General features: G+C 33.7%; 2 protein-coding genes across 7 annotated transcripts; one reads left to right on the forward strand and one right to left on the reverse strand.

The window, feature by feature from the left end:
* Positions 1-203: 203 nt before the first annotated feature.
* On the reverse strand, positions 204-923 carry LOC142635960 (large ribosomal subunit protein eL39x). The gene is made up of 3 exons (XM_075810009.1): positions 783-923; positions 574-677; positions 204-448 (listed from the first exon to the last, which is right to left on the reverse strand). The coding sequence occupies exons 1-3, from the start codon at positions 783-785 to the stop codon at positions 400-402; spliced, it is 156 nt and encodes a 51-aa protein (XP_075666124.1). The 5' UTR covers positions 786-923; the 3' UTR covers positions 204-399.
* A 4,854-nt stretch (positions 924-5,777) lies between these two features.
* LOC142636759 (vacuolar cation/proton exchanger 2-like) lies at positions 5,778-20,176 on the forward strand. 6 transcript variants are annotated; one of them, XM_075811047.1, is made up of 11 exons: positions 5,778-5,908; positions 13,576-13,836; positions 14,499-14,566; positions 14,681-14,709; positions 15,214-15,410; positions 15,588-15,815; positions 16,961-17,086; positions 18,158-18,262; positions 18,347-18,400; positions 18,648-18,764; positions 19,880-20,176. In XM_075811047.1, exons 2-11 carry the CDS (start codon positions 13,576-13,578, stop codon positions 19,991-19,993), a joined length of 1,299 nt encoding a protein of 432 aa, XP_075667162.1. In that variant the 5' UTR covers positions 5,778-5,908; the 3' UTR covers positions 19,994-20,176. The 6 variants fall into 6 exon arrangements, with proteins under 6 accessions (XP_075667162.1, XP_075667163.1, XP_075667164.1 ...); XM_075811048.1 differs by having other exon boundaries at positions 16,970-17,086; XM_075811049.1 differs by having other exon boundaries at positions 15,588-15,797.
* Positions 20,177-21,965: the final 1,789 nt, after the last annotated feature.

A 21,965-nucleotide genomic window follows, 5' to 3' on the forward strand; every position in this document is an offset into this window, starting at 1 on the left:
CTCACAACTTAATGACTAAGAACTACCACACCCTTTTATGAATTAGCAAGCAATGAAGACAGGCACACCCTTTCAAAAATGAATAAAAAGGAACCACATTCTAGTCTGATTACACATACGTAGACAAAGCAAAACCTCATAAACAACAGGGCTTAAAAGTAGCTTGGAATCAGAAACTCATAGAAATTCATAATCCAGCTCTCTTCATCAACCAAAACTATCAATTCAATCCAAGAAAATACTAGTCAAAAACAGAAAATAAACAATCTGGGAAAAAGACTCTTATGAATTCCATACAAATTGGATTCTTAAGGAAATGGAAAACACGAAAAGCCCTATAACATCATCATCTTCGCAAATACTATGCTAAAGAAGCAATGACAAAAAACAAAAAACGCCTCAGAATCCAAGCTTGGTACGGCGCCAGTGCCTGCGCTTTGCATTGTACCTGCAACCAAAAACAAACACAACCGCCAAAAGGAACAGTTAAGAGTTAAACAGAGAATCAGAGACACAAAAACTTAAAAAAAAAAAAAGAAGAAGAAAAACGAAGAAGTGGGAAATAGAGAGAACCTGATGGTGTTGTCAGTCCTCATGCGGATCCAGTGAGGGATAGGCCTATTCTGCCTCATCTTCTTCGCCAGCTTCTTCTTAATCATGAAGGTCTTGTGGGAAGGCTAAGCACAAAATAATAATAACTATTCATTCAGACCCATATCATAAAAGTTACTCAGTTTTCAAAAATGGTGAGAGAGAGCGAGAGAGAGAGAGAGAGAGAGTACCATTTTTGCTATTGCAGGCCGCCGCTGGGGAACGAAGAAGAAGAAGATGATGATGAAGAGAGTGAAAACTATGTAGGGTTGGAGTTTTTATATGACACGTGGGAATGGGATGAGTGTATTTCTGCCTGGGCCGGACAAAACTTCTAGGTCGGTTGTGCCACATTGTTCAAGGTCCAAGATTTTGTTTCGTATGATTAAAAAAGCCCAAGATAGAACTAAGGTTTCTGAATGCAAAGACCCAATAAACTTATGGTTAATGGACGAGGGGGGCCACCCAAATTGGCAAGGAAATCATATTGGGCCCATGGGCCACTGATTCTGTCCACCAGAATCAGTTGCCAGGTGATTCAAGGGCTAAACAAGTAATTTACGCTTGGGTAATTATTGATTACTCTCAGAGTATCATAACTATGTACTCCCTCATCTCACATAACTGTGAGTCTTACTAATTAAATTTATAGTAAGACCTATAATTCATGTGAGAGGAAGGAATATGCATTTATGATATTTCTAAAGTATTCAATAATTTTTCGTTTATGCTCATGCCCCACAGAATATTCATAATCATATTGATATTGATATTGATATTGGGTCCGTTTGGATAGAACTTATTGCTGAAAACTGAAAACTGAAAACTGAAAACACTGTAGCAAAATAATTTTTAAATGTGTAAATAGTGATGCGGGACCCATTTTTAATAAAAAATTAATAAAAAGGTACGTGAACAGTGGCGCACAGTACGCGCACTGCACATTTGTCCCCTGCAGCTGCAGCAGGAAAAAAAAAAAAAAAAAAAACCAAAACGTAAAACGCAAAACGTGAAAACGCAACAACTGTATCCAAACCCTCTCATTGGCTTTCTCCTTCTTGAAGCTCAAGATATCACCTCCGAGCTTCAATCTTCCCTGCTCAAATCCACAACATGATATTTTGCATTTGATAAAAATATTTTGGTCCTTTAAAACTTTAATATAATTTCTAATTAAAATTTTGGGTATTTTTCCATAAAATTAAGGGGGAAGTATAAAAAAAAGAAATGGAAAATTAGGACTAGACTTTTTAGTACCTTCGGGTAAGTGAGGCAGTTGGAGAGGCCCAAGCTAGAGAGAGCATCGTCGACTGAATCAACAGTAATAAGATGATTAGGTCAGACAATACTTGAAAAAAATTAATGCCCAAAACCAAGCACTTCAACTGTGTAATCTATGGGAAGATTTAGGGTCTATTTGAAATCCGCTTATTTTGCTGAAATTGAAAACTTTATGCTGAAAGTATTGTAGATAAAGGTAAAAGTTAGCTGAAATAGTACAGTGGGACCCATGAATAGTAACAAAAGTGCAATGGGGCCATAAATAGTAGCAAAAATAAGCTGAATAGTAAAATAAGTTGGTAAAAATAATTTTTGCCAAACACACACTTAGGATCTGTTTAGATACAACTTATTTTGTTGAAATTAAAAACTTATTACTAAAAATACTGTAGATAAAAGTAAAATTAGTTGAAATAGTACAGTAAGACCCATGAATAGTATCGAAAAGTACAGTGGAGCCTATGAATAGTAGCAAAAATAAATTAAATAGTAAAATAATTTTTATTTTTCATTTTAATCCAAATGGAGGCTTAATTAGAGAAATTTGCAGTGTGTGAAATGGTTAGAATAATCGAAGTTTGATGTGGAACTCACTGGCACTGTGGGAGAAACAGAGTACAATGATTACAAAGTGGTAGTGTTGGATTTTTAGACTCTGATTATTAGTTTAGTTTAGGATGAGCGTATCCTTGTTTATACTTTATTTATAGTGCTGATGTAGTGTGTTCAGATTTCTTTAAAATATTATATTTTAAGAGTACGATCATCATTTTCAAACAAAGAGTTGTGGTCACACTGACTGTCCTTGGCAAATATTATAGGTTGAAACTTGAAAATATCTTTAGAAGGGTTTGTTTAGTATGCGATTCCAAACACAGTTTAAACATCGAAAATTATGGTTAAAAAAAAAAAAAACACATTTGGTAAGTGTGTTTTTTTTTATAAGTGTTTGAGTTACATTGCTCATTTTAGGGCATTTAAATACTGAATTTGGAAAACTCCTCTTACTAGTTTTTAAATTTCAAACAACGTTGCTTAATTGCATTTTTGTAAATATTTTGAAAAACATGGGGCCCACTTGATTAGACAACACATAAAGCTTCCTTTTTCAATTCCAAATAGAAGCTCACTTGAAATATGGTACCAAACACATTTTTTGCTTTATGAATATTGTAAATACGTGTTTTCATAATACTTTTTAAACCATAGTTTTCACATAATTTTAAATAATGATACTAAAAATCTCCAACCAAGTGGCGGATTCACATTACCTTGACTTAGACATGGCAAAATGGGTCCAAATTTGCAAACCTGATCCAGATTTGAATTTTTTGACCCGAAGCAAAAACGGGTTGACCTGTGACCCGAATTTTTATAGATTAACCCGACCTGACTTAAATAACCGTGACCCGACTCGTAAAAAAAAAAATTCGCTAAAAAAATCTTTAGAGTACGTCTTGATACTAGGTTCATAAAACACAAAAGAATAGTCAATAGATTATAAATGTTTACACCTCACATGAGACAAGACAATACAACCACTAAGAGCTTCACATTCAATTTAAGCTTTATAGAATCACAACCACTAAGAACTTCACAAACATGAGACAAAACAAGACAACCATTAAAAAAAATAAAAATCTAATTCAATTTGATACAACACTTCACAGCTTACACACTAGACTTACTAGTAGTCTAGTACACGAAGTCACTACTCACTATTTACTAACACACTAAGGTGCGGTTTGGATTGCGTTGAACGAGTTCAGCGTTCAGCGTTCAGCGTCTTCCTCTTTTTTTTTTTTCCCCTTGCTGCACGTCTCATCTCAAGGGACAAATTACTATGCAGTTACTGTGCACGTACTGTGCAACCACTGTTCACGTACTGTGCAGTCACTGTTCATGTACTTTTTAGAAAATTTTTAATTAAAAGTGGATCCCACAGTACTATTTACACATTTAAAAATTATTTTTCTACAGTGCTTTTAATTTTCAGTTTTCAGTTTTCAGCTATATCTATACGGACCCTAAATGGCTAGACTTAAGAGCTTGTAGTAGCTAATTAGCTGTAGTCCACAAAGGCACAAACGTGACAAACCACAAAACTTCCTCTACTCTTGCACCTCTACCCTTTTCACACTTTCACACAAAGCTTGAAGTGTTTCAGTTTCACACTTTCACACTTTTCACTTGACTAGCAGTTATATAATAAGTTTGTCATGTCTTCTTCATTACTCCATCGTTAAAATTAGATTAGGGTCCCTTCATTGCTATGTTGGGCTTTGGGTTGTTTTTTTTTTTTTTTAGGCCTCAGAGTCGACCAGTAGTCGCTAGTCCATTGTTGGGCTGTGTCGAATTCTGAACAACACTCCTGAAACACTTGTAGGTCCAACAAAGACCTCCCTCTAGCAATTGACAAGTGTCCCTGCCCAAACATCTACTCCAAAATTAGTTAACTATTAACACTAGTTCAAATGTAATATAATTATTTTACAAGAATATAATGTAAAATTTGTAAATTAAATAGTGCAAGTGTTATATAAATGATTTATTTATTTATTTTTATGAGTTTTATGTAATGATATATTGCATTTAACAACAATCAATAGTGATATATATGAAAAACGTAATTTAATGAAAATATTTATATTGTTTTATTTAAATGGATAAGATGTTATTAAAACAATTTTTTTATAAAAAAATATACCATAATCGGTTGACTAATATGAACATATCCAAAAATATTTATAAAAAAAATTTACATTCCCATTCCATGGAACACATTTAACATGTTACATTAAGTTTAAATTATTATATAAATTCATAATTGTAACACTTTTTTCAAATATAAGTATAATACCTATATCATTGAAACTTGAATTTTAAGTTAATCTTTTGAATATTTATTATATTTATTACTTTTTTTAAGATCTATATCTCTAATTTCTAATGCCTATTTTGTTTGTATTTTTTAGTCCAAAATTAAAGATTTTGACCTAAATAGAATAAAATTTCATACTTTTCAACCTAAAAATTAAGGAAAAAAAGAAATTTTGAGTCCAAAACTGAAAAAGCAATCTATAAAAATAATTAATTTAAGGTCAAATTAGTCCAAAGTGGATTGAGTGGACCAAAGATGATTGAACTGGACCAAAATAGGCCAAAAAGGACCGAATTGGACGAATGGGTCAAAGTTGACTAAAATGGACAAAATCGGATTGCACTGACTAACTTTGACCTAATGCTTTGCTGATGTGGTTTAAAAGGAACATAACAATATTAAATATTACACTTAAGCTTTTAGATATTATACAAGTGTTGATGATTATTTTTGTTTCTAACCTTTTAATTTAATCTTATCTCATACATACTATTTCTTTAAATTTTATTTATTTGTTTATTTTATTAGTATTTATTTTTACCAGAATATATAGAGTGAGAGAGGAAAAAGTGATGTTCTAATTGCAAACATATATGGGGCACCATAAAAAAATATCATTATCACTTGAACTCTCTATTCATACCAATATTGTATCTTAGTAAATTTGTACAAAATTTTATAGTAAACTCCTCTTGATTTTATGTGAAAAAAAAATGCAGGTAGAACTCAAAATTCACTTCTCCTAGAAATTTAAACTTTACTAATGAGTTCCTGCAGTGTTAAAATTGAGGTTCAAAACTAATTGAGTACATAGATATTGTGGCCAGGCTAATAATTACTGTAATTCACCAACGTGCATGCATGGCTGGAATCTCATTTCCAAGTATTAAAGTTTCGACTAGGGAAGGTGTGAATAGGTATATAAAATATATTTTGTTCCGTAAGGTACAATAGAAAAGATATAACAAAATATTAAAAGTCCATAGACTTTCAGATTCCTAGTGTGAACACCATTAAAATAGAAGACAACTTGAAGGTTTGAGCTGGACCGTTCACACTAGGTGGTGTTTCTATATGCATTCTCATCAGTGAGAAAACAACTAGAAAGCTCATTTCTCAGCCAGACAGCAGTTGCACCTTTCAAAACGCTTCCAGGTTTGCTCCATTTTCCCTTGCAGATTATGTTTTCCCTTGTATGGAAAATTTGAAAAGAAGGATTAGATTTCAGTTTTTGAGTTTAAATTATTGGAAAGGATCTTTTTTTTTCCCTACTAATTGCTGAAGTTTATGGGCAGATTTTAAGTTTTATTGATACATGAATTTCAATCAAATTATCCATGATGGATACATACACATACACATCAAATGATTAGGTCAAAGGATTTAATGAATTAATACAATACATAAATGAACTGAAATCCTTTGACTTTAAATTCTTTATGTGTATTGTATTAATTCATTAAGAAATCCTTTACTAATCAAATCCTAAAATCAAATCCACAAAACTGAAATCCATGATGTGTATGTATTAATTCATTAAATCCTTTGACTTTAAATTCTTGTCTAAATACAACCTTTACTAATTCTTGTTTCTTTCTCTTATACCATACCAATGTCCATGAACTGATTGTCATGTTTTTTTTTTTGTTGGTATATGAATATTTTCTTGTTTCTCAGCTGTCCGTGATTAGAATTTGACCTTCTTTTATGTTTTGTTTTGAAAAATAAACTCCAACCCAACTAAAGCCTCATACTAGTTGTGTGTTAGTGTTTGTGTGTTACTGTGAGCATATATGTGATGATAAAGGTTTCACTCTTACTTTCCTTTCTACCAAAAAATAATATTATATTGGTCTTAATGTCAAGACCAAAATATGGTCTCAAGATCGAGTCCAAAAGGTGATCTTAGGATTAAAATCGAGACCATTCTTGAGGTATCAATATTGGGATAGTGAGTCCTTGATCAACCATATGTCAATAAGAGAATTATGAACTCATTGTAACTGGCATAAGCTATATGTAATCTTGGAAATTATATAACACATATTAATGTGGTGAATGGTTATATATCTTGAGTGGTTATTTATTAGGCTAAACCTACCTACTTGTAAGCACCCCAAGACATGGCTCATGAATGTCATTATGTTTGCCAACTAAATAGTTCTTTTAGAGGTTGCTTAGTGTGGATCCATTCTACATTTGAATTTTAAAACATGCCACTAACTCGAAGCTAGGACAGAGAAAGGAGTTGCCACTTGGTTTAGGTTTAAGAATCACTCTTTTGAACCTTAAACAGATATCTAATTATAAGTAGATCATAGGTTTGATGTTAGGGTATAAGCATGAGAAGGCGTTAGACATCTAAACCTGACATATCAAATGGATTAGGCTCCACTTTATATACCTCATATCCACTTTCTAATGAGGCTTAAGCTAGATCCTCACTTTCTAATGAGGCTTAAGCTAGATTCTTTCAAGCACGGAGATTTGGAATATTAAGCATGTACAACAAGTAAGCTTAAAAATTAATGATTTAAAGGGTGGATGTCTTGAGTCAAAAAGGAAAACAAAGAAAGAAAAACAGTATCTTAGGATGCGTACATGGGGATGGGTTATGCGTATGCATCCTTGACGCAAAACTCTAATTCTACTCTAATCCTCCTGAGAAGGGATTTTTACTTGATAATAAGCTCTTTTAGAATTCTAAGTACTACTTAAAGAGACAATAACTCACATGTGAGGAAGAGGTTGTTGGGTATTCACAAGTGAATGAAGTCTCACATTGAATAAAAGTGAATTACTAATATAGTATAGTGGGATCTAAACTCATTGTCTTAAGCTTTTCATATCAGAGTATAAATGAAGCTAATAGGATTAGTAGCAAGAGCAGAGGAGAAGCTAGCAAGATCAGAGGCCATAACAGTGATCACAGTGCAGACACATCAATAGCAGAGCATAGACAAAACGACAATAAGAAGTAGTTTCTATACGGCATGTAGTTTAGTGTAGTTAGATATTTACTTAAGTGACAACTCGTGAGAAGGTTTGTTAATCTGAAGCTAGCACGTGTGATAGGTTGTTAATTCTGTTTGGTTAGTTATTTTTGTTTTCACACTTGTTCAGACTAGTATAAATATAGCTCCTGTAATCACTCTTAATTTTTAATGAGAATATTCAGTTTTAATTCTCTGTTTTGTGATATGGTATCAGAGCAAATTCCCAAATTCCTGTAGGGTTTTGTTTTTTTAATTTCAGTTTTCTTTTCCAATTTTCCCGAGAAAATCTCTCTGTTTCTTGAGAAAATTGTGCTTCTTGAGAAAATTTTCCTTCGTGTTTGTGAGAAATTTCTTCTTTGTTTGCCAATTATGGCTTCCGCTGCAAATACAAATGGTTCTACAGATGCTTCAACGTCTGTGACTTAATCTCCTTCCACACAAGATTCTCCAATGGACGACCCTCTGTTTTTGCATCATGCAGAAAATCCAAGCCTGGTTCTTGTCACACAGCCTTTGATAGGTGGAGAAAATTACGTAGCTTGGGCTCGTGCAGTGAGAAAAGCTTTACTCACCAAGAACAAATTAGGGTTCATTGATGGGACTTTGACTCTCTCATCACCATTGGTATCTACTCTTTCGAATGTGCAAGCTTGGATAAGGTGTGACAACATGGTTGGCACATGGCTAACCAATTCAGTCTCACCAAAGTTACAAGCAAGCATCATTTATGAAGACACTGCTTTGGAAATTTGGAATGACTTAAAAAATCATTTTGCTCAGACTAATGGACCTAGAATCTTCAATCTTCAAAAGGACATTGCAGAGCTTCACCAAGGTGAGATGTCTGTTATTGATTTCTTTACTCAATTGAAGGTGTTTTGGGATCAATTGCAAAACCTTAGTCCATTTCCTTCATGTACTTGTGGTAAATGTGTTTGCAATATTAATAAGAGGCTTGCTGATCTACAAGTGAGAGAGTCTGTGATAAAATTTTTAATGGGATTGAATGATTCTTTCTCCCAAGTTCGATCTCAAGTCTTGCTTATGGATCCTATCCCATCTCTTAGTAAGGTGTACTCCTTGTTAATTCAAGAAGAGACACAAAGATCAGTACCTAATGCCTCTGTTGCTAAGGTTGATTCCACTGCTCTAGCTGCTAAATTGTTCAATGAACATCTTGGTCCAAATCTTGGTAATTACGTGGCAAGGGAAGAGAGACCAATTTGTACTTTTACGTGGCAAGCTTGGTCATACGGTAGATAAGTGTTATAAAAAGCATGGTTTTCCACACAGGTTCAAGTTCAAGAATAGACCTCACTATGGCTCATCAAGTTTCTTCGGATGTATTGCCACTTACTTCCCCCTTTGCATCACCCGAGTCTGTTTTTTACTCTTTGAGCAATGCCGGCAACTTCTTGCTTTGTTTGGGGCTTCCAATTCACCTCTTGTAGCAACTTCAGCTTCACCCAAGGAGAGTCCAATGGCAAATGTAGCATCATCTTCTGCATCTATCTGTGTTCCAATGTCAGGTATTGACTTATCTCATAGTGTTTTCTCAGCCCAAGTAGTGAATAGAAGGGCTTATGACAAACAAACTTGGGTGTTGGATACTAGAGCTACTGACCATTTTGTTTGTTCAATGGATATGTTGACTTCAATTCTTTGCTACCATGCGATCTTTGGTTCAACTTTACCCCGATGGGGAATCAGCTCAAGTTACTCACATTGGAATTGTTGTTCTTTCTTCTTCACTTACCCTTTATAATGTTCTTTGTGTCCCATCCTTTAGTTTTAACTTGCTATCTGTTAGTTCACTTACACTTTCTCAGCCTTATTGTCTTGTTTTTCTCTCCACTTATTGTTTTATCCAGGACCTTTTATCTTAGAAAACGATTGGGGTGGGCAAGGCTGTTGATGGGTTGTACTTGTTGCAATGTGATACTCTCCAACACATCTCTTCTTCTTCACTTGCAAACTACTTAATCAATCACAAGTTTCATGCTGCTACTTTTCCTCCTTTCTCTGCAGCCACTTCTGCAACTCCAAGTTCCTCTTCTTCTCATCTTTGGCATGCAAGATTAGGTCATCCTTCTGATTTCAAGCTTAGAATTTTAGGTCCTCATATACCTTCTTTACAGTCTCCTTGTAATAAGACTTGTCAAGTTTGTCCTATGGCCAAACTTAAAAGATTATCTTTTCCTTTTAATAATAACATTAGTGCTTGTGCTTTTGATTTGGTTCATATGGATGTGTGGGGTCCTTATTCTGTTCCCACTTTAGATGGTTTCAAATATTTCCTAACAATTGTTGATGATGCAACCCGTGCAACTTGGTTATTCTTAATGAAATCTAAATCTGATGTCAGATTCTTGTTTCAATCTTTTTACACTATGGTTGTTACTCAATTCGGCCACAACATCAAATCCATTAGAACTGATAATGCCAAAGAGTTTGTCATGCCTGATTTCTTCAATTCTCATGGTATTATACACTCCACAACAAAATTCTGTTGTGGAGAGAAAACACCAACACCTTCTTTCCATTGCAAGGGCATTGCACATATAATCACAAGTACCTCTCCAGTTCTGGGGTGATTGTGTTTTGACTGCTGCATACCTTATAAATAGACTTCCCTCTCCCTTATTGCATGACAAAACACCCTTTGAACTCTTGTTTCATAAAACACCAGATTATGATCATCTCAAAGTCTTTGGCTGCCTATGTTTTGCTTCTACTATTGCCCACTCTAGGACCAAATTCTCACCAAGGGCAAGAAGATGTGTTTTTCTTGGTTATCCTTGTAATGTCAAGGGTTATAAACTTTTTGATCTTGACACTCATTCTGTCTTTATCTCAAGGGATGTAGTGTTTCATGAGTTTGTCTTCCTTTATGCCTCTTCATCAAATAGTCCACTACCTGCCATTCCTTTGCCCTTGCCTTGTGTTCCTTCCTTGCATGATGATCCTTTTCTGTCCAGTCCTTCTACCCCTATTGTTTCTTCTGATTCTATCATTCAAGTCCATCACACTCTTGATGATGATTTCCTTGATGACCTACTAGAAGCACCTCCTGAACCTATTGCAGACCCTTTTCCTCTTAGAAGATCTTCTAGGTCTGTTAAAAGACCTTCTTATCTGCAGGAGTTCCATTGCAATCAAGTTGCTGCTGATCAGCCTATGCATTCATCTCATTCAAGTACTTCTCATCCCATTTCTTCTCATGTTTCTTATCACCACCTCTCTCCTTCATATAAGATTTTTTGTTGTGCTATTTCCTCTCTAATTGAACCCCAATTTTACTACCAAGCTGTGTCTGAACCCCAATGGCAAGCTGCCATGGCTGCTGAAATAGCAGCTCTTGAGGCCAATAATACTTGGACTTTGATCCATTTACCTGCTGGTAAGAAGCCCATTGGCTGCAAATGGGTTTATAAAATCAAATATAAAGTTGATGGTTCAGTAGAGAGATACAAGGCTAGATTGGTGGCTAAGGGCTTCACTCAAAAGGAGGGTGTTGATGACTTTGAGACTTTTTCTCCAGTAGCTAAAATGGTGTCTGTCAAGGTTCTTCTTGCAGTGGCTGCTATCAAAGGTTGGTTTTTGAGTCAACTAGATGTGAATAATGCCTTCCTCCATGGAGATTTGGATGAGGAAGTGTATATGGCTCTTCCACAGGGGTTTCACAGCCAGGGGGAGGTAGTTTGTAAGCTAAACAAATCTTTGTATGGGCTTAAGCAAGCCTCTAGGCAGTGGTTTGCCAAATTTTCAAGTACTTTGCTTCAGCTTGGTTTCATTCAGTCCAAGGCTGATTACTCATTGTTTACCAGAAGACATGGTGATATTTTTATGGTTCTTTTGGTCTATGTAGATGATGTGTTAATAGCTTGCAATGACAAAGCTGAAGTAGATAGGTTTAAGGTCATGTTAGATGAGAAGTTTAAGCTTAAGGACTTGGGTGACTTGAAATATTTTCTTGGCTTGGAGGTTGCCAGGTTAGACAAAGGAATTGCCCTTTGTCAAAGGAAGTATGCCCTTGAATTACTGAATGATGTTGGACTGCTTGGCTGTAAGTGTGCTAAAACACCCATGGAGCATAGTCTGAAGTTAAGCAAGTTTGAAGCAGAAGAGCTCAAGGATCCTAGTCATTACAGAAGACTTGTGGGCAGACTCTTGTACTTAACAATTACAAGACCTGATGTAACTTTTGCTGTCCACAGACTCAGTCAATTCATGGCCAAGCCTAGAAGACCTCATCTGGATGCAGCATATAGGGTGTTGCAGTATTTGAAAGGAGAACCAGGCAAAGGTCTTATGTTCTCTTCTAGTACAGATTTACATTTAAAAGGCTTTGCAGATGCAGATTGGGCTGCATGCCACGATCTTTGGGAGGAATCCGTGTTGGCTATAGCATTTTCATTGGTGATTCTTTAGTGTCTTGGAAGTCCAAGAAGCAATCTACGGTTTCAAGGTCTTCGGCGAAGCGAGTACGGAGTCCGTAGGTTTGTAGCAACGTGTGAAATAGTGTGGATCTTATATTTCCTTAAGGACATAGGAGTGAATCATGACAAAGAAGCCTTGCTATTACAATGACGGTCAAAAGTGCACTTCACATTGGATCCAATCCAGTTTTTCATGAGCGAACAAAACACATAGAGATAGACTGCCATGTGGTGAGGGACAAGGTCTTAGAGAAGGTGATTAAGTTGAATCATGTTAGGACTAATTTTCAATTGGCTGACTTGCTTACCAAAGCCTTAAGTTTCAATCAATTCTCAAATCTCACTTGCAAAATGGGAATGCTTAACATTCATACACCAGCTGCTCTTGAGGGGGAGTATCAGAATATAAATGAAGCTAATAGGATTAGTAGCAAGAGCAGAGGAGAAGCTAGCAAGATCAGAGGCCATAACAGTGATCACAGTGCAGACACATCAATAGCAGAGCATAGACAAAACGACAATAAGAAGTAGTTTCTATACGGCATGTAGTTTAGTGTAGTTAGATATTTACTTAAGTGACAACACGTGAGAAGGTTTGTTAATCTGAAGCTAGAACGTGTGATAGGTTGTTAATTCTGTTTGGTTAGTTATTTTTGTTTTCACACTTGTACAGACTAGTATAAATATAGCTCCTGTAATCACTCTTAATTTTTAATGAGAATATTCAGTTTTAATTCTCTATTTTGTGATATTTAAGGTAAGAGATATTCATATATGTCATATTAATTACTGAATTGAAGTCGACCCAATATATTATTTCACCCCAACATGTCAGAAATCAGTTTTTTTTTTTTGATCTACTAGAGCCGTAGTTGAAGGTTTGTTGAAAATTCCTTTTCAATCGATCGAGTTATGATTGAAAGACTAATGAAATCGCCAATTTCAAGTACCTATCAAAGGGCGGTCTAATTCCTCAATCACCACCATCTTTGTGATGTATATATCTTGGTCTTTTTAACTTAAAACATTTTAACTAAGTCTCAGACTCAATTCATTTACAATGTCATGAAATTTGACAATCCAAGTCCTAGCAACTATTACAAATATAAAGAGAATGTTACCTCTCTCACCAAACTATCACCAAAGTGAATTTACTGTAAAATCAGGAGTCTAGAGATTTTTACTCATCCTTGGCCTAGTGGTTTTTGAGGTTTATTCTTCTTCTTTCTTCTTTTTTATTTATTTATAAAAGTTCTCAACAATATGCTTTATTATAAATTTATAAATTAGAAGTTAAATCCTTCAATGAGGTTAAATAATTTCCTGTAGTTCTCTCTTTATTTTGCATAACACAGAAATTTACCACTGAGCTAATCTTTCTCCACAGATGATATCCATGGAGGAAAGGATATACCTTGAAAATGAGGGGATATCTGCGTCCCGATGCAACAGAACTGAAGTGCATGCTTTTGAGTTTGAGACATTTGATCTTAGGCCTAATGAAAATAATGCCAGCTCTTCAATCTTCAAGCGTATTTGGATCAGTCTTCCCAGAAGTATTTACGTTGTGTTGTTCAAGTCACGAGTTAACATGCTATTACCTTTTGGTCCTATTGCCATATTGGTGCATCATCTTTCTGAAAAGCAAGTAAGAAGTGCAACTTTCATAATACTTTTTTGACCCTTTACAGTTTGACATGCTGCATATGCCAAATGGTGTAGCCACCAAACATTTTGTTAGAATGATAGTTAAGTAATCAAATTCACTATTTTTTAATAGCTTAAATTTTTGTAGAATAGGTAATTTATCAAGATAGTAAAGTAGATGGTCTTGAATTTGAACTTTGTTTGCACTACATCTCATTTTAAAAAGTTAAAAATACATATTTCAGTACTTTTTTTTCCCTTTTTCTATGGACCCTTTGACTTCTAACCAATAAGGTGATGACACATGCATGCATGGCATGCACATGACCTTTTAAAATGTGAGTTCAAAACTGGGTGGAACCATGTAACTCAATTCATTATAGGTGTTAGAATATAGGTTGAAATGATTAAATTCAAAATTTCTTAATAGCTTATGCTCTTGAGATAATTGATAAATCATCTATAGGGTCCTTACTTATTAAGGGAGAATTTGGACCTACAGGTTAGGAGGAGGTCAAAATTTAGAAAAATGGTTTAGTGATTAACGTCACCATTTGGTTCATTTCCTAACTGGTTTAGTTTTTGGGACAAAATTAATGACATTTATGCATATCTTTCCCCATGGATTCATTCATTGGTAACTACATATTTTTTGTATTACAGGGATGGGTGTACTTCCTCAGTTCAGTGGGCCTAGTACCTTTACCGGAGCTTCTGGGTGTTGGGGTAGAGTAAGCATTGATTTTCTTAGTAAAGCTTCATAAAAATATTGGTATTATATCCTTGTTATTATTACCAACTTTCCTTTGGTATTCAAATTGACACCTTTGGCAATTGTGGCTCAGGCAACTTGCATACTACACAGGACCTTCAGGTAACTCATCTTTATTCTAATACACCATTTGACATTGAATTACAAATTAAACTGGAATGTTTAATGGGGCTATACAAAAAAGTCTATTATCTTAAAGAAATGATATATCCACAACATTTTTACAATATTTTCACAACAAATTATAAGTGACAGGTTGTTATTGGTTGTTATTGTTGAGGTAAAAAAGTAATCTTAGTATTAGGTTCAAATTTGAACCAGTAACAACTATCTATAATTTGTTGTGAAAATGTTGTAGACGTAGCACTTCTCATTATCTTCACATGGTATCATATTTGTAACAATGCTGCACCTATTCAAACTGTTCTGGTTTAGAGGTAGATGACTCATAAACTGCTTCAATTGGAAAAGTTTTTTCGGTAGTTAGCATCTTAATCATTGGTTAAAATTACCATCCCGACCTAAAGGTCGCATATTTGTACTTCTACTTATGTGGTCATGTTTTTTGACCAATGTGTGCATTATGATATTTATCACTTTCTGCAGTTGGAGGTCTTTTAGATGCTATGTTCTGCAATATAACAGAACTGATCATTCCAATTTATGCGTTGAAATATGGGATGGTAAGAGTTGTTCAACATTTCTTATTGGGCTCCACACTATCAAAATTACTGTTAGTGCTAGGAAGTGCATTCTTCACTAGAGGGACTCTTGATAATAGGAGAGCTCAGGTTTTCACTGAGGTAGGTGATTTTTATAGTGATCTTATTAGCCGTGTCACATTTCTTAATGAAATATATATGTTACTCTGAAATCTTTTGCATTAACCTTCGCATTTCTTAATCACTAGAACTAACATTATGGACATCTGTGTTCCTTTTTTTTTTGGGGGGGGGGGGGGGTATGTTGGTGGTGGGCAGAAAACTATCTTGGTGAATACAGGAATGTGGTTGATGGCTTTTATGGCAATAATGTTTCCTACCCTTCTTCATTCCACAAACACAGAAGCTTATTTTGGGAAGTCGGAGTTGTCACTCTCAAGATTCAATAGCTTTATAATGCTAGTGACTTATATGAGTTACCTTTTCTACCAACTAAAATTTCATCAGAAGCAGAATCCTATTGATGAGGTGAGTCCTCTGTTAAAGGTATGATAAGAAGCATGTTTATGGTTAGTTTTCACATGTAATGGATTGATTAAAATTTCTGTGTATGTATCCATTAGTGAGAAAGAAAAAAGGAGAGACAGTTGAATTTTCTTTTACAGTAGATTTCCACAAATTGCCAATATTTTGTCTTTATCATTTGGCTTCAGTTATAGGTCAACTTACCAGGTATGTTTAAAAGGAACCTTTGATGTATGTTATTTGCAGTGCTAGTTTTGATTGATGAAAACTATATAAGAAATCTAGAGTGATTTATTTAGGACCATATTTTAATATAAGTACAATTATGAGTACATGGAATGCAATTTTAGCAGAGCTAGAAATAGGAATGATATGAAATTGAGGACAAAGAGTGACCATTATCACCACCTTGAGTAAATGATCATGCTGCTGGGGATATTCAAAATGATATTATGCGCATGAGTAAGCTTGCTAGATAGCTGCTATGTGATTAGTTGTACCAAGTTGAATGGAAACTTTTCTAAAACAATAATTACTTCAATTATTTATGTAATTGAATGTTGGCCTGTTGAGAAATGACAAATTCAAAACATGAGTGTTGAGGAAACATATATATATATATATATATATATATATATATACACATATATATATTTTGCTGGGAGGTTGTGTGGGAATAGTACATATGATAGAAAATGAAATAGATGTGTTTGTGATGAGGCTGTAGGGCATTTGATTTGGAACTTCAAAACAACTGAGTAGTTATATTAGCACCCATAGGTGTTGACTTAATTTGAGTAAAAGTTGGCATAGAAACTTTTTTCTTTGATGAATAAAGTTGGTATAGAAACTTGAGGAAGACCCCAAAAAAAAAAAAAAAAAAAATCATTATAGGTGTTAATAAAGCATCTGATAGGCCATACATTTACAGAGAAGGCAGCTCAATGGCATAAAAGAATTCATGTGATGAACCCCTTATTCAGGATAAGGCATAGTTGAGTTGAGTTGAGTTTATTTATACTCTAAATATTTATTTTTAAATGTATTTTATATTCTTAATTAATACACATGAAAATATGCAAAAACTATATATTTAGTTTGTAATAGTATATCAAACATGTTAAAATTTGTCTAGAAACTAATTTAAAAAGACATAAGCCTCACAGTTGTTGCAGGGAGTCAGTCATGAAGAAAATACTCCTCAGATGACACATTTGGAAGCTATCGGCTGTCTCTTTATTTTGACTGTGTGGGTGTCCATACTTTCAAGATACCTTGTTAACGCCATTGAGGTAATACTTCCGCAATGCTGCTATGTAATGCTTCTGTTTTATTTATGAGTTGCTTTTCAACTGGTATGCCTTTTAGATAGTTTTTCAAATCTTGATCTTAGTATTCAAGAATTTAGTTGGACAAAATGCAAATTACAGAAGGAGGTGAAAATTGATCAACATTTCCAAATATGATTTTCTCATCTTGCTTACCTTGATTACAGATTGTCATATGTTTCATATGACATGCTTCTTTGCATCTTCTTGTGTTTCTATATATGTTTTTTGCGTTTCTGTTTTTTATTCTGAATTTTTACAACATTTTGAAATCCTTGAATTGAAGGAAACTTGTACACATTTTGTACCATATATATTATTTTATTGCCCGACTATGTGTTAGTAGTACCCGATTGGGGAGTTATATGTTAGATATAACAAAACTTAAGCTTACAGCAAAGTGTCTCTTAGGAAGGTACTGGAAAAGGTTAGATGTTAATATGACTAAGCATTTAAGAAACTCCTTTCATAAAAGAAAAGGCATTTAGATACTCCTGCTACAATGTGTTCCTCTCCTTAGAATTCCCTAGTTTTGGTATAAATTATAGTATTAGTGAACATTGCCTCCTATTGGAGACAGATTAAACATCAGATGCTTCTAGAGCTTTGTATACATGCCATTTACATCTTGATACATGATGGAAGAGAACAAATATTTATAATTTTTTGCTATGCTAGAGTGTGTTGAATGACAGTATCACAATGCTCTACCCTCTGAGAATGTATTATTATTAAGATTTTCACTTGTGAAATCCATTTCGGCAACACTAGTGCAATGCATGGCAAAAAGTGCCTGTCTAGGAGTTGGAAGACGCAAATTGTGCAACCACTTTTCAGGAAATGTTAAAATGTTAACAGGCAATCCAGTTGAAAGATTCTTTGCAATGATATTTACGGCATTGCACTAAAATTCTAACTACAAGTATTTTATGTTTCAACATTCCTCATTTACGCTCATAATCTAATGCTCTCTTTGTGTTGAATTTTTTTTTATAGTCAATTAGATGTTTTTGAGTGAACAGTTATGAATTTCAGGGGGCATCTAACTCCATGAAAGTTTCAAAGGCTTTCATTACTGTCATCCTGCTTCCCCTTGCTGAAAATGCCTGTGCAATTAATTTTGCCATTAGGAACATGCTTGTGAGTGCTTTGAAGTCTAAAAAGATCGATTTTCTTTATTTTTTTCTCTTTCAATTTTTATTCTGTTGATTTATCTGTTTGCAGGACAAAACACTTGGAGTTGTTGTTGTATCATCTACACATATATTGATGTTTGTGGTAAGGCTTTGAAATTTAAATGGATTGTCATTGTTGATTTTACTTATTGTGAGTGTGTTGACTTACCAACCAAGAAATGTAATGAAATTACAATCACTGCCTTCATTTCTTTTCCTTTAGTCTGGTCTTACACTAGTGCTAGGGGATAAAAAAAATTTCCATGATATATACTTAGCAAATGATTTTCTTTAATGATAATCCATTAAAATTAGCAGTCCTGTTAATTTTCTGATTTCAATAATTGCAGCTTCCCTTGTGCGTACTTCTTGGTTGGATTATGGGAAAACCAATGGACATGAACTTCGAACTATTTGAGATTGCAGTACTCTTCATCACAGTAGTAATGGGAGCATTTATGATGCAGGTTTGTCTTCTGAATTTTAGTCATCAAATTTATGAACATGTATTGAATTATGTTCGTTTTTAGTTCTTCTAAACTGCACTATATGCACCATCAGCTGTATAAATTTACAATTTTTTCTAATCAAATATGCTGTTCTTTTAAATTAAAAATAGAAGTTCAGATGTGTTTTATCTTAGAACTATTTCTATTTTTCTTAGAAATTAATGAGTTCAGTTTCGTGTTCTTGAATGAAGCCTTACTCTTTCAACTCCACTCCACTATTGTTGGCCATGAATGTCTGTTACGTTTCTTTTAATTTTAAAATGTAGGTTGGAACCCACATCTTCACCCAGCTACTTCTAAATCTAGCCTTGCCTTTGCAGAGTTGTGAAACCTTGAGGCTGTAGCTATGAAGTGAAAAAAAGGATTCTTATAGTAAACCCACCTTGATTTTGGTGCTTAATTATATGTCTGATCATCAATGTTATTCTTTGTTGACAATGCGTGTGCACCACTAAATATTGTCAATGATAGTTGAAAATTCCTTGACTAGGCCCCCATTCTCATTGCACCCTTTGCTCCATCCTGATTCCATAAGGGTTTTGGGAATTAGAAGTGAACTATTCACTTTTGGCTGATAGGATTTACTCTGTCACAAAGGGTTAAAAAAGTGCACTGTTCTTCTTGCTCTTCTTCAGCCTTCTATTTCGTCTGCCCCTTTCTCTGGATTTACTCATTCCTCAATTATAATACGATGTCTATGCTCACCATGTGATTCTCATGTGTGTGTGTGAGTAAAGCTACAAACCTTCTTGTCATACGTATAGGTTATTTCATACCTTCAGTTGTGTTGGTCCTTCTGCAGCATAATTAGGCATTTTTTTTGACAATTTAATAGTTAAAAGAAAGGGAGAAGGGATTCAAACTTTGGTTATCTTAATAAAGGAGACCAGCTATGTCATCGAGCTATAAGGTCCTTGGCAACATAATTAGGCACTTAAAGTCATTTACAAATAATATACCATGATAAATTACCAAAATTTCAAAATCTTAATGTAAGTTTTTCTTCATAGTTTATGCATGAGATGTTGCTTTTCGGTGGATAACTAAGTAATTTGCTGCTTTCCTTCTTGCAGGATGGGACATTAAATTATTTTAAGGGTTTGATACTTATCTTTTGCTATATCATAGCTGTTTCCCTTCTTGCAATTGTATACAAAGAATATCCTTTCAGTGAAATTTCATTGTGATATGTTCACAATATTATAGATCTGGACATAGTTATCTTTTGCTATATAATAGTTTTCCTTTGTTGTAAATTCTCTATACCTGGATGAGCGTGAATTAAACTGTACAGGGGACTGCCACTACTCCCTTTATCTTAAACTAGTCAGAAACTTGTGTGATGCACATAAAATTTTTGCATAAAAGTATGTTAGTCTCAAGTTTTGCATAAAAGTATAGTTAAATTTTGTTGGTCTCAAGCTAAAACAATACACTTGGTTTCTATACAATTCCAATCTTCAGTATTTACATAAATAGGAATTGAGTAAGAAGGAAAAGCTTGAAGAGGATTCATAGAAATGAACATCTAAATAAACATAGATTTGCTTTAATAAGTAAAATGAGCACATATTATTAGCTACAATATTTTTTTAAAAAAAAAGCAATATAAATTAGGAACTAACAATAAAAAAAAAGTAGCACATATATAATAAAGTAACTGAATGAAATAATATTTATAGTAAAAAGATCATATATGGATTACTATTGTTGCTCATGGATTTTATTGAATGAACATGTCAATAATTTTGCCAATGAAATTTTGATTTAAGCCAGACCATATAAATACTACAAGAAGACATAAAATAATGATGTACATCTATCTAACTAAAAGTATATTTAGTCATCTCTAGTTCCTACCTTACAAAATACCAAAAATATTTTTGCATCATTGATTATATACCAAGTATTTGTGGCTAGAATCCTATAAATTGTTTAGATTTTCAGAATGAACAAATGCTATTTGTATTTGTGACCACATTATCTCAATTGTTTGTCAATATATGAACATATGATCATCTTTATGCTTATGATGGAGCTACCATTTCCATTCATTTGTGTAATATATATTCGAAGGCATCACAAATAGTTTGTTCCAACAAATGCTAAAATACTTACTTGATATTCAAATAGACAACAGAACTATCTAAAGAATAAAGATGGGAAAAGAAATAAAAGGTAGAAAATACCTTGAGTTTGCCAAGAAAAAATGAAACGTAAATCCAATTTTGATTTGTAAAGGGGAATATAAAAAAAAATGGGTGTTGAGGTTAGGCTGTACAAATTTTTTTGGAGTGTTTGTCTATCTTCCTTGACCATACATCTCTATTAGTTTATATGGTATAGGAGGGCTGAATTAAGACTTGAAAAAAACCAAGTCGAAACTTTGGTTTAATCAATTGGGATTATGAAGAGACACAAAGGAGTGAAGACGAGCATTAACTACTAAATGATGAGTTGGAAGTTGATTTAAAAAAAAAAAAAATGGAAGGGATCAAAGAAGAAATTACATGGCAGATTTTCATTTTCATACTCTCTCACGTGAGGTCCTTACTTTTGTTTTTATATATATATATATATATATATATATATATATATATATATATATATATATATATATATATATCTTTTACTTGTCCATTTGCTTTTTAATTTTTTGATTGACAGACATTCTAATACCTTCATCTACTATACGGGAACAAAATCCCAATTTTGCCATGAAGTCTCAAAAATTTTGAAATTAATTTTTTTTTCTTTTTAATTTTCCTTTTCTTATTCTTGTAACAAATGTAAATATTTGATCCTCTGCACATACAAAAATTACAACAACAACAACAACAAGAACAAGAACAACAAGAACAAGAACAAAATCTTAGTATTAAAATTTGGGGTCGACTATAGATTATTGATAGATTAGATTAGTCATCACATGAAATCTTTTCCTTCTTTTTCTTCATTTTTATTTATTTATTTATTTTATCTATTTGAAAATTATACCCTCCCCAATTGCCGTAAAAAATTAATAAAACAAAAATAAAAATGAGATAATCAAAACCAATATGAAAAAGTTAGTTCCAAATCTTTATAACATCGATTCTCCAAATTTGAGGTAATTATTCTTCAAATCAAACCAAAAGAAGTTTGGTCACATCGAACTCT

This window comes from Castanea sativa, chromosome 5, assembly GCF_040712315.1.
Source record: "Castanea sativa cultivar Marrone di Chiusa Pesio chromosome 5, ASM4071231v1".
NCBI classification, from domain to species: Eukaryota; Viridiplantae; Streptophyta; class Magnoliopsida; order Fagales; family Fagaceae; genus Castanea; species Castanea sativa.

What these genes read in the sequence shown, in the direction of transcription:
- LOC142636759 (XM_075811047.1), top strand. Translation starts at nt 13,576, where the DNA reads ATGATATCCATGGAGGAAAGGATATACCTTGAAAATGAGGGGATATCT. An exon ending in ATACTACACAGGACCTTCAG is followed by an intron (nt 14,710 to 15,213) that starts GTAACTCATCTT and finishes CACTTTCTGCAG; the next exon opens with TTGGAGGTCTTTTAGATGCT. An exon ending in TGGGAGCATTTATGATGCAG is followed by an intron (nt 18,765 to 19,879) that starts GTTTGTCTTCTG and finishes TCCTTCTTGCAG; the next exon opens with GATGGGACATTAAATTATTT.
- LOC142635960 (XM_075810009.1), bottom strand. An exon ending in AGGACTGACAACACCATCAG is followed by an intron (nt 449 to 573) that starts GTTCTCTCTATT and finishes TTTTGGTTGCAG; the next exon opens with GTACAATGCAAAGCGCAGGC.